Raw genomic sequence first — 13358 nt, forward strand, 5'->3', positions numbered from 1 at the left:
ACAGTTCTTCAAATAAAGTGTTAAACCCAGAACTCACACATACCACATTTTGTCTCTACCACTTACCAGTTGTGTGACCTTGGGCAAATTACTTGACCTCTCTGTAGCCACTCAGTAAAATCAATAAAATGGGGCTGGTACTATGTCTCTCATACAGTTTTTTATGAGGATTAAATGAAACTGGCACATAGTAAGTATCCTATAAATGTTAGCTATAAATATGATCCCATAAATGTTAATATGAATTATTTTTATTGAGCAGACCTTGCAATTTGCAAGCAATATATTAAGATCATGTAAAATATACTAATGGCACTGAAAGACATTTCTCCAACCCTCTTTCATGCCTTCAATCCCTGCAACCATTATCATGGGTGAGTTTGCCCAGTCCCTCAATGTTTCTATAGACTATTAATTTTCCAATTAAACCACCAACGTTTAGAATAAAAGGAGCAAGCTTCATCCTCATATTCCCACAAAATGAGAGCTAAAAGTTCACAGCAAGAGGCGACAGACCTTTGTTTTGAAAACTTGTTGAGTTAAATCTAAACAGACCCCGTATGTTGCAAGAGAAGGCACTAGCCGAGGTGAGGACTCTAGAGACAGATGTCTGACATTTTGTGGAGGGGGAAGGGAAATGTTTATTTATTTTTTTAGAGGAAAAAGAGATGTAACTTCTCTTTAAAAAAAAAAAAAAAAGGCAACATAATTTATTAGCAAGCAGGCACACTACTCAATAAGGAACCAATAAGGAAAGGAATACAACCATCTTTTGACTCAATGATCTATTCACTGTAAAGATAGAAAGAACTGTCATTGTAGGTCAGCAAACTTAGCATAAAAGAGGGTGAATTTGTCCAGATAGGGGATAATGACAAAGACTTAGCGATCTACTGGACTGACAGAATTCCGGTACATCTTTTCCTAAACGCCACCTCGTGAGTGCCATTTAAAGGTTCCCAAATAACACGGAGAAGAAACCCTAGGAAGCCCCAGAAGATAACAAACTTCTGTCCACATAACTCTTGTGTAAACAGACTCCAGAGAACATCAAAAGGACTTCACTGGGGAGCCAGTGCGAAGTAAGAGATCTTCAGAAACATGCCTCCTGATGCCTCTCCTCTTTAAAACAGTCTCTGGTTGTCTATGACCTGGGGGAAATTCTCACAATATAACCTAAGTTTTAAAAAAATCAGGACACAAAACTATTTATAGAGAGTGACGCCCTATGTTCTGTTAAAAAAAAAAAAAGTCATCTGTTGCTATAGAGCCATTCATACAGATTCATACAGATATATGAGCACAAAAGGAGGAATTCAATACTCTCTGGGCTGTGATACTTCTCTGTATATTCTGCATTTTAAAGGTTTGAACTTTATGATAAATATACATTAATATTATAAATCAGAACTATTTTATGACATACTTCTAAGATAAAGCCTTTTTTTTTAAGATTGATTTATTATTTTGAGAGAGAGAGAGAGAGAAAGAACGTGTGACAGGGAAGGGCAGAGGGAGGAGAGAGAGGAAGTTAGGACACTCCACACGGAGCCCCACAGAGGGCTGGATCCCACAACCCTGAGATCATGACCTGAGCCCAAACCAAGAGTCGGCGCTTAACTGACTATGCCACCCAGGAGCCCCATACGAGTTAAAGGCATTTTTTTTTTTAAGATTTTTATTTATTTATTTGACAGAGACACAGCGATAGATGGGGAACACAAGCAGGGGAGTGGAAGAGGAAGAAGCAGGCTTCCAACTTAGCAGGAAACCCGATGTGGGGCTTGATCCCATGAACCGGGGATCATGACCTGAGCCGAAGGCAGACGCTTAACAACTAAGCCACTCAGGTGCCCCGAGCTAAAGCTTTTTAATGTACTTTTATTTACACAAAACTACATGGTAGGATGTGTTACATATTTGAGGTTACATTCATAAATAATAATTTAATACTCATTTCCTATACTAATTCAGTACAAACCTCCGGTCTTAAACAGGTTAACAAATGGGAAAAAAAATAATTCAAATGACCATAGTTGCTTCCCTCACATGTCTGACAATGTCACTCTCTACTGGCCTCTACAGGCAAGGTAGTTAGAACCAACCCAGTGAAATCAAAATCCGAAGCCGACTTCATGACCAAATGCATTTATTTAGCAAATGAAATCACTATGTCAGAGTAAAACATTCCACACAGAAATTCAAATGCAGCTCTATCTTGGTAGTAGTCCCCTCCCAAGCCAGGAAGTAATTCACATTCAGCATGCAGGATATCCAGAGAGAGGGCAGAAAATGCCCACTTTAAATAACTCAACCTATACTGTGTTGTTACAGACATTTAACAGAAGCCTCCTCCCTTTTTCTTTCTTTCCTTTTTTTTTAAGATTTTATTTGAGAGAGAGAGAGAGAGCACGAGAGAGAGCACGTGTGGGGTGAGGGCCAGAGGGAGACTCAGACCTCCCCCCTGAGCAAGGAGCCTGATGCAGGGCTCTCTCCTGGGACTCCAGGACCATGACTGAGCTGAAGGCAGATGCTTAATCGACTGAGCCGCCCAGGCACCCCCTTTGTCTTTCTTAATACAGGAAAGGATTAATCACCTCTTGAGAAGCTTCTATTTAAAATATACCTAAAATCAAAGCATTAGCAATACAAAAAAAAATAAGAAAGAGCTTAAATTAACAGTACATTTCAATGTTAATTAATCTTATTTTTACCAAGTCAACTGCATTTTTCTGACAAAAAAGAACTGCAATTTTGGGGCCCAGGTGGCTCAGTCAGCTGAGGTTCTGAGTCTTGGTTTCCACTCTGGTGGTGAGCTGGGTCATGAGATTTAGCCTTCACCTGGCTCCACGAGGCTCACGGTCCTCTTGAGATTCTCCTTCTCCCTCTGCCCCTCCCCGTGCTTTTGTGCACGTGCACTCTCTCTCTCAAAATAAAGAAATAAACTCTTAAAAAAAAAAAAAAAGTAGTACAATTTCACAAATAGAAACTGGCTACAAGACACAGAAAAAACAGTTAAAATAATCACTTCGGATTATGTATACAAATAAAGAGCAGCAACAGGATAATCCCAAAATTATGCGTATGGTAAATGGAAGGAAAATAACATGAAATAATTATTTTTCATACTTGCATAAAGAAACTCTGGAAGAACAGGGAGAAACGAATAAAAGCGATTATTCTAGTGGGAAGGGATGACAAAGCAGAGAGGGGGTAGAAGAACTGAGACTTCACTGCATAGTTTTCTGTATCCGTTTTTTCCAACAAGGTAAACGTATGGCCTGCTCAATAAACTAAATGAAAATTTAAGATGACCGGGCTGCATCATGATTTTCTGGCAACCCTGTCCCTCGTCTAATATAGAGGTAAAGAATACTGGCTGTTGCGTCTCGCCGCCTGCACCTTCTGGGCCTGTCATGCCTGGAGCCAGCTAAGGAGCACGACGGGAAAATCCCGAGAGAGGGGGGACAGTGCCCTTGCCTCAGTGATGGTCGCAGCAGCCAGACCACGAGCTGGGAAACCACAGCTCTCCTCAGCAGTAGCTCTCAGATGCCAGGAGAATCGGGCATAATTTGATTTCTGCACAGCATAGCATCTGCTTAATTCAATTTCCTCTGCTACACATGGTGGTCTCTCAGTTCTCAGAACATTTTATCAGATGGCTAATATTATTATCATGTAAAAAGCCCCCATTCTATTTTACCATGTGTTACCACACAGTTCCCTACATATTACTGATAACATCTTTACCAGCTTTTAATCAGAAAAGGAACAGGGAAAAGAGGAAAGTGTAACAGAGGACATCCCCGCAAGAATAACCTGAAACAGTTGCCTGTCCTCCCAAAGCAAGATGTTACTTTTCTACATAGAAGTTTCTTGTAAAACGCATCAGAAGAATAAGTCAAAATAAAGCATTACTAAGAAAAGAAGAATCCACCAATGCACAAGGAAAAGAACTCGTATTCTAGAAGGTTTATGTTTCTTTCTCAGAACACAGTTTGTAAGCAAAATATACTCTGAACATTTAAAATCAGTATTTTGTATGTGAGGAAGAGCCACTGTCCCACATGCTTACAGGCAGGTCTTCTAAGTTAGAGATTTTCTAAAAATCCAATTGAAATGGGCAATTCAGAATTCTAAATAGATTTTTTTATAGAAATAATTTATAAATGATGGTTAACTTTATTCCTTAATATTTATTTACATATCTGATCACCCACATGAAACTGTATTCATCTTATAATCCTCACAACTCAGCACTAGCAGAATAACCCAAAATACATTTCATGAACGGAAGAAAATCCTGCCACCCTCCATGGACCAGATTCCTAACACACAACAGAGACTGGTATTTCCAAAACTGGGTTAATCAGAATCACCTGAGGGTTCTTGTTGGCTGGGTGTGTTCCTCCTGGCCTCACCCCAGACTGGATGACTCAAAATCTCCAGGATCTCCGGGAATCCATTTTTAAACAAGCCCCTGGTGTATGTGATGATTCAGAAAGTGTGGGAAACATGAAATGAATGAGACAGTGCTAACATGGGCTCTGAGTTCCAAGATGCCCAGGGAGAGCGGAGGTCTGAGCTGGGCCTCTCAATGTCGGAGTGGGAACGTGAAATCAGATAGGAGTAGGGTGCAGACGGAGGCTCAGGAGCCTCCTGTGCAACTGAGGTAAAAGGGGAAGCTTTTACATCTAGGAAATGAAAGTGGGAGCTAAGCCAGGTATACAGTTCCTCCGATAGGAGGAAATAGGGGTGACCAGGGCTCTGAGAAAGAGGACATATATATAAAGGCCCCAAGAGGTGGGCTTGCTCTCCCAAGCCCCAACCCCCACCGCCTAGGAAGAAAAGATAAAGAACAGCCCTTGAATGCTGCTGTCAAGAACCACATATACTTTAAGATCCCTGGGCCGAACTTCCTGGTTTTCGAATTATGTTTCTCGCCGACACAAGCTCCCCTCTAACTTGGTCAGTTTTCACTGTGCAGACTTCAGCGGAGTGGCCCACACGGACTGGGCCACCCGGTAATACGTGGACATCGATGTGCACACAGACACTAACTCGGCCTTCTCAGTCCCCCACACAACAGGAAATGTTAAATACATGTTAGCGATGCACCAGGCACCATGCGAAGTCCTTTAGATCAGGTCTCAGATTTCTTGGCTATCCACTAGCAGTTTGAGAGGTTTCAAAACAAAAAGAGAAGGAAAAGCTGGAAAGCTGAAAAGCTGGAGCTGTCTCCCTCAGCTATGTGATAGGCTTTCGCCCCATCTTCTTGGGGTCGGTTTTCCTCACCCAGTACATAATGTCATCATTTCAAGAGAGACAGCACCGCAGAATGGTTAGGCCGGGCTCTGGAGACAAGCCTGCCTTAGTTCACACCCCAGCTCCATCCCTTACTAGCTAGGGACGTGGGTAAGTGACTATGTGTGCCTTAACTGCGTCACCTGTCAAAGAGAGAGAGAATAACAGTATCCACCTTGTGGAGCTGTTATATACCTACAGTTGACCCCCTGACCTGCAGTTCAGCTTTCCATGGTCTCAGTTACTCCCAGCGACCACCACGGTTCAGAAGCAGACAATCCTCCTTCGAGCCCCTCTTCAGAAGTTCATTAGCAGCCTAACACTGTGTCAGGAACAAACATCGTAAACAAAGGGTTTGGCACCATCCATGGCTTCAGGCATCCACCATAGGTCCTAGAATGCCGCCCACCCCCCACCCCGGCCCGCGGATAAGGGGAGACTCCTCTATTCAAGAATCCAGCCAATAGCAAATGTTCCAACAGCCACTGTTGGCATTCTCGGGCACCAAAAAGTCACCCCGATGCCAGAAATTGGAATTGCACTACTGCCATTGCATAGATAACTGGTATCAGTAATGTCACTGTTTGAGGGGTGCTAAATACTTTCACAGACATGTCATTTAATCCACAAGGAAAGGAACTGAGGCTGGGACCTCCGGGGCCTTGGCTCAGAAGAGCCCACATGCAGAAACCAAAGCTCCAACTATTCTGCTACATTTGTCCAAGGCACTGTTAAGGTGTGTGTTTTGAGAAGTGCAGACCACAAAGACCAGCCTCTTGCTTTTGAGCTGCAAATCCTGCAGAAATAATTCATCCCAGAATAAAAGCCAATTTGAGGAGAAACATAATTAAATGGTTTAAAAAATCACCAGGTGCCCAGTTAAGTATAAATCATTTTATCTTATACTTAAAACTTGATTTTTTTTAAGATTTATTTATTTATTTGACAGAGAGATCACAAGTAGTCAGAGAGGCAGGCAGAGAGAGTGTGGATAGCAGGCTCCCCGCTGAGCAGAGAGCCCAATGCGGGGCTCGATCCCAGGACCAGAGATCATGATCCGAGCTGAAGGCAGAGGCCTAACCCACTGAGCCACCCGGGTGCCCCAAAACTTGAATTTTTTTTTAAGACATTAAAATAATAGCCAGAGGAAAACACTGCATCATTTTCTGAATTTTGTTGCAAAATACTAAAAATCTCAACTATTTCTCTCTCGTTTTTAAAATTTTTTTCATTTGCTAGTCCCAATCCTAAAACAATACACACAGATGAAATTTTAATATTGGTTTTTCCTCTAATATAGAGGAATATTAAATTATTGTTAGAATAACATTCCAACATAAATGAAGGTAGCTTTTTGAACCAGATAATTGTATTACACCCAAGAGTCAAGGAATAAATTGATGTTTTGGCTTAAACAGTACACCTTTATAATTTAAAACAAAACAGAACAAAACCTCTCTTCTAGAAATCTGACATATGGCAAATGCATTTAAACAAGAATTCTCTTTCCATAATGATAGTGAGCATTTTTTAAAGATGAGGAGGAAGCTATGAGCCCCCATTCCCTCAGGACATGAAGCTCCATGCCCTCCATGTCAGTGAACCATGGTTTGAAAGAGTCCCTATAGTCAAGAAGAGTTTATTTCAGACACACAAAAAAACCTTTTAAATCCCTACTCTTAAGAATCAGAGAGGGATTTCTGATCAAAGTCCTATTTGCAAGGTCATCTGCAGTACTATCAAATAGCAATCCCTCGTTAGAACCACAAAATGCCAAAACTGCAAAGGCCAGTAAAGATTATTTCAGACAAAGTCTCTATTTTACAGATAAGGAAACGGAGGCCTACAGGCGCTGAGTAAATGTCTCAAGACCTGCAATAGAGAACCGCAGAGATGAAGCCAGATTCGAGTCTCTCAACTCTCAATCCAATGAACTTTCCTATTTCAGTTCTTGAGTCCTCCAAGTACACAGCAGCATCTGTGATACATACTGGAGGCTCTGGCTCAGTAGGGCTTTGGAAGGCTCTGGAAATCTGTAACTCCCACAAGAGTGCTAGACAATTCTCATTGTCAGGCAAGTACAGAAAACACTGCCTCACCTCATAGAGCCTCCTTAACCTAAAGTGCAATCTGGCTGCTCAGCTCCCCTCAGTTTCTGTCAATACATTTAGGGGCCCTCCAGGGATTAGAGGTGGGTGGAGACCACATTCTTATACCAACACCCTCCCTAGCAAGTAGTATGTTTCAATGAAAGCAAGTCTTAAGTCAATTTCACCAGCAATACAAACATTTTACCAGTAGGTGGACAGGCAGGTACAAAGACCACCATACTCCCTGTTTTTAGAAGTGCGGTGAAGCCTCCACTCTCTGTCCTTAGAACTCTGACAAGCACCTTGCAAAACAACCAAGGTTCATTATGAGGAAGAAGCAAAGATATTCTGACATCAGGACAACCCGCCCTCTGGTCAGGTTAAGGGGCAGTCTGTTGGGATGTAGGACAAGGCAGCGAGACACCTAGAGCAGCATCCAGACAGTTTCAGGCTATAGCATCTGCCCAACGCAGACATCACAGAAGCTCGTTTATGCAAAGACGGTGTCTATCCAGTCTTTCCGTCTGCCAACTATCTGCAACACCATTCATCTCTCCCATAAAAACTGTATGCTATCAAGGCCATCACAAAAATCTCACCAGGCTGAGAACCACACCAACTCCATGGGAGTTCACACACACTAGATGCAAACGGGGCCCGCTGCCCTTGTGCAACACAGCAAAGCTCCCTGAACTTGGAACATTTCTACAATCTAAACCTTCTGCTTCTCTGGACCTATAAGAAGAAAAGCCAACAAGCATCTTTTTTCCTCTTCCGTATTCCACAATTACATTTCATATTCACCCAGGAAATACTGTTAAGGTGAAGAAATCAGAAATCCATGTTGATCTAACATATACCTACTAGTTCCTGAACTTCCATTTCTTTGTCTATGAAATGGATATAAATGCAACCTGACCTTCCTACCTCACAAAATTTCCAGTCAAATAACAAATATGAAAAACATTTTCTCAGTCATAAAAGCACTCCACAAGTGTAGTGTGATTAATTATAAAAAGATTAAAATCACATGGGGCTTAATAATGAAAGAGGCTATTAAGTTCAGTGTCTACTGATTTCTGCATAGAAAAATTTGATTGCTTACAGGGCTGAAAGATAACTATCCACATTTCTAGCTACTGTTACTCCTTTCAATAAGCACTTACAGCAAAATTAATGAAGTCTGACTTTAGAGAAAACAGCGTAATAGTGGTTCAGCACAAAACCTTAAAAAGGTAGAAAGTTTACTATTTCATTTGTTTTTAACGCTATTGTCTTGTTCACATAATTCGTAGCAGGCAGTCAGTATTACAGTCCCTCAGGAAGGCTTTTGTAGTTATTCTTCCAGACACTGAGCACTAAGAAACCAAACACTGGTTCAGTTCAAATATCTACTGAGTTATCCCATTCTAGGCACTGTTCGGAGCTTTGGAAAAATAAAGATGCAGCCATCCTGGACCTCAATCACCTTGCTATCTAGCAGAGGGGAGTAGAAGTGAATATACAATTTGTGCCCATGCTGGTCAATGTGGTGATAGATACACTGGACGCCCATAATAGATGCTATAGGAGGACTCCTTCCAACTTGGGGATGTCGGGAAAGCATTGGGGAGTCTTTCAGGATAAGCAGGAGAGACCCAGCAATTGCACTACTGGGTATTTACCCCAAAGATACAAATGTAGTGACCCAAAGGGGCACCTGCACCCTAATGTTTATAGCAGCAACGTCCACAATAGCCAAACTGTGGAAAGAACCCAGATGTCCATCGACAGATGAATAGATATAGAAGATAATATACAAACACACACACATACACACACAATGGAATACTACTCAGCCATCAAAAAAAATGAAATCTTGCCATTTGCAACAATGTGGATGGAACTAGAGGGTATTAAGCTAAGCAAAATAGTCCATCAGAGAAAGACAATTATCATATGAACTCATTCATATGTGAAATTTAAGAAACAAACAGAAGAACAAATGGGAAGGGAAGGAAAAATAAAGACGAAATCAGAGAGGGAGACAAACCATTAAAAAAAAAATCATAGGAAACAAACTGAGGGTTGTTAGAGGGAAGAAGGGTAGGGGGCTGGGATAACTGGATGATGGACATTAAGGAGGGCACATGATGTAATGAACACTGGGTGTTCTGTAAGACTGATCAATCATTAAATTCTACCTCTGAAACGAATAATACACTGTATGTTAATTAACTGAACTTACATTTTAAAATTTTTAAAAATATAAAAAATAAAAAGAATAAGTAGGAGAAAAAGTAAGGTACCTTCTCCCCAACCTATTACAAAAAGTTATGTTGGATATGTCGGATAACAACCTACGAGATTTTGAGGAATGGCAAACTTGATAAAATATGTCTTAGAATCACTGCCCACAGCACTAAAATGTTTCTCTGTTACAAAGATAAAGTCTGTATGTTTTTTAAACAGCTGCACTCACACCCTTAATTACAGTAGCAACCCATCAGTCAAGGAAATACGCATCATCTCCTGCTGTAGTCGGCTTCTGGTAAAGTGTTCTGTTCTGCTACTTGCTCCTTGGGAGACTCATTAAGAGGTTTATCTGACAAGACGAATGAAATTAACAGTCATAGTTATCCTTTGGACTATTTGAGGAATGTACCTAAGCTTTGTTCCTATGTCCCATGCGATCCTAAAAGTAAAGCATATACCCAGTGGGACAAGCAGGTGAGCCAATGAGAAGGCCTGGCTGTGCCAGGAGTCCACCACATAATCACTTCAGCTGTCTAGGACTCAATTTCCTCTCTCGCTAAGGTAATGAAGTAGATGGCCTTCTCAGTCAACTCCAAGCCTAAAAATCTACGTGTCCATTCTAATGGATTATGTTACTCAGAAGGCTTGTACAAAGGTACCAAGATGATTTCAAAATGGAGCTTTCCCTCAGGAACAAAGTTTAAGGCAGTTGTTTTTTTCTTAAATCCTAATAGAAGCTAAGTAAAATGAATGCACAGGTGTTTCATTGCTTTTTGACAATAAAAACATTAAGTGCATGAAGGTGAAAAACCACAAAAACTAATGTGTTTACAGTTTGGCTTCTTTCTCTGTATGTGTGCTTCTACTCTCACACATAATTACATTCAATAAAAGCCTTCTTTCTCAATCATAAAAAAAAAAAAATGATGAGCCAGGTTTTCTGGTATAAAATCAAAGCTATTTAAGGTTCAAACAAACTTGTGAAAAGTTTTAAAGAGAGTTATATCAGTCAATTTTAGTTAATTTAGGACATTTGCACAGTTTTGGCTTTGGACATTAATTTGGTGCGTATGTACACAGAGAAAAAAAAAGTAATGCTTAAATGCAAAACAAAACTAGCAACAGAAGGACTTCTTGACCTTAAGGCCAACTCCTTTTTTAACTCCCACAAAAGATCAGTTCACCTACCAGTCGGATCTGCCTCATCACGTCATTCCTCAAGGGTGAAATTCTCGTTGACCCACATACTCACTCACACATTAAAAAAAATAAATAAATAAACAACCATAGAAGCAATGAGGCATCACCAAGAGGGCTATGACATTCCACTAAGACAGTATATCCTGATGCACAAGGTAATTATTCACAGTCAGTAGATATATTCTGTCCAACAACTTTGTGAGACCACCTTGATTTTTTCCCCCTCTCATTTTTTGGTGGGAGAGGAGTAAGCCCTCCCCAGTTGGGAACTGTCCACAACTTACCAGGACCTGTTGACAACACAATGAAACAGATATAAAATGTAAAGTCATCACATGATAACTTCACAACGTGGAGAAAGATGCAAGTAATCTCACCAGTATTAACGTACTGAAAACTCGAACACTTCCGGTTTTAAGGTAAGGAAAATATAGCAAAGTTTTTCTAGCAAGAGAAAAAAATGACAAACCAGCTATTTGAAACTGTATAGGAAGTGATTGTAAGAGAGACAGTATTTCATTCAGAGCTACGGAAATCTAGGCGTGTGTTCACCAACACCTCCCCTCACACCCTGCAATCCATCAACCATCTCCAATTTATTCTTTACACTTAGAATTATGACCAAGTCCATGTACTAAAACGGGGAGAAACCACACAAGCATCATACGGAAAGTTTCTCTGCTTTGGGCCAGCAGGAAATTCCAGTTACTTCATTCACTGGAGCTCGTTAAGCTGCTGAAATGGGTGCTGGAGAGATCACTACGTCAGGACACAGACTTGATTTTCAGGGTTGGACTAGGTCAGACAAAGATGAATGGGACTGAAAGTCTGAGCTCAAGGTCAAGGTCCTGTGAATCACAAAGAATTGGCGGGGGGGGGGCAGTAGGTAAAATAGCACACGCGCGTACGCACGCACTCACATGTACACACACTCTAACTAAAAGTCTACATACTTTTGTTTGCAGGTAAGAGCGCCTTACGCGGTTCCGAAAGGTGACAAGCAGCCTCAAAGCTCTCTGAGATCCCGAGAGATTTTTACAGATCCTGCCGGAGTCTCAAGAACTGTAATCATCTATATCCATATCTATATCGTACCCTGGCTTCTCGAACAGACCACCTTCCCCTGACCCTTTCCCACGACCTTGGCTCCTCCTCTGTGTACAGCGCCCCCGGGTCTCCTCTCAGCCTCCCACACAGAGATGGACCTGACAGTGGGACCGGCCAGCCCAATTCCCACACCACGCGCCCACTCGTCCCAAAGCGGACAAGAACCTCCGGGAATCCGAGAGCCGAAGAGCGCCGCTCCTCCTGCCACCTGCGCCGCAGCCCCGTCCGGGGTCAGGCCGTGCCCACCCGAGAAGCCGACGCTAGCGGGGTGCTGGGGTGCTGGGGTGCTGGGGGTCCGGGGCTCCGCGCCGCGGCCCGAGAGCCCACCCGAGACCGCCAGGGGGCGGGAGGGAGCAGCTGGCCCGGCACCTCCCCGCCTCGTTCCCCTCCCCCGGCCCGCCGGCCACTCACGGATTTTCACTCGGCGGTGGTCGAGGCGCGCGGCGGCGGCGTGCAGGGCGTCGAGGCGGCGGTGCAGCGCGGCGGTGCGGCGGCCCAGCGCCGCCGCCTGGCCCTCGAGCTCGCCGAAGATGTCTCCCGCGCAGCGCGACAGGTCGGCGAGCTGCGCCAGCAGGCAGACCAGGGCGTGCGAGCTGACCTGCTCCAGGGAGCGGAAGAGCGGCGCGCCCGCGGCCCCGGCCGCTTCGGGCCGGCGCAGCCGCGCGGGCTCCACGGTCCTCTGGTGGAAGGGCATGGCGGGGGGCGGCGGAGCGGGGTCTCGGGCTGGCGGCGCGGCGGGCCGCCCGGGGTGAGCGCAGCCCTCAGTCCGCCCCTCGTCGGCGCGGGGCGCGAGTGCGCATCCAACACAAAGGAAAGTCCGGGCAGCGGCGGGGCGCCGCGGGGCAGCCTGGTGGCTCCTGCCGCGGGGCGGAGGCGAGACGGGCAGGAAGGACGGACCGACGGACGCGCGGGCGGGCGGTAGGGCGGCGAGGCAAAAGAGACCGGGCAGCCGCGGGGAAGGGCTCCGGAGGGTCGGAGCCGCGGCTGCCTGGCGCCCAGAGGAGTCCTCCCACCGCCGGGGTGCCCGGCCGCGCGCCGAGAGGAAGTTCGAGGAGCAGCTCCCGGGCGCGGGGCGCGGTGGCCGCGGTGGCGAGTGGAGACGGGAGTCCCGCTCAAGTTTGCAGGGAGGCAGGAAAGAGCCGGCGGCTCCTTCCCTCCCTCCCGATTGGAGAGGGAGGAGGAAGCGGGGGAAGTGCCGCCGACACCGGGCGAGAGGGAGGGGAGGCGAAAGAAAGGAAAGGGGGAGGAGAAAAGGGCCGGCCCGGGGAACCACCTGCGGCTCTCGCGGCCGCCGCGCCCAGCGCCTGAGGGGAGGTGGCGGCCCCGGGTCTCCGCGCTGCGGGCCGTGGCCGCCAAAGCCAAGCAGTTTGGGGGATCCCACGCCGCCACCCCACTTCCCTCCAAAGCCCAAGGGTGTTTGCG

At 44.7% G+C, this 13358-nt stretch overlaps 1 protein-coding gene across 3 annotated transcripts in view; it reads right to left on the bottom strand.

Annotated features, from left to right (window-relative positions):
* Positions 1-13108, bottom strand: part of NHSL1 (NHS like 1) — a 226204-nt gene extending 213096 nt beyond the window's left edge. For 2 of the 3 annotated variants that reach the window (XM_032873031.1, XM_032873029.1), the window contains exon 1: positions 12348-13108. In XM_032873031.1, the coding sequence (XP_032728922.1) occupies positions 12348-12630 (283 nt within the window). In that variant the 5' untranslated portion in view covers positions 12631-13108. Of the gene's footprint in view, positions 1-12101; positions 12168-12347 lie in introns of those variants that run through there. The other variant, XM_032873039.1, reaches the window with a different exon arrangement.
* Positions 13109-13358: the final 250 nt, after the last annotated feature.

The sequence above is a fragment of the Lontra canadensis genome, unplaced genomic scaffold (genome assembly GCF_010015895.1).
Source record: "Lontra canadensis isolate GAN:19392208 unplaced genomic scaffold, GSC_riverotter_1.0 scaffold47, whole genome shotgun sequence".
NCBI classification, from domain to species: domain Eukaryota; kingdom Metazoa; phylum Chordata; class Mammalia; order Carnivora; family Mustelidae; genus Lontra; species Lontra canadensis.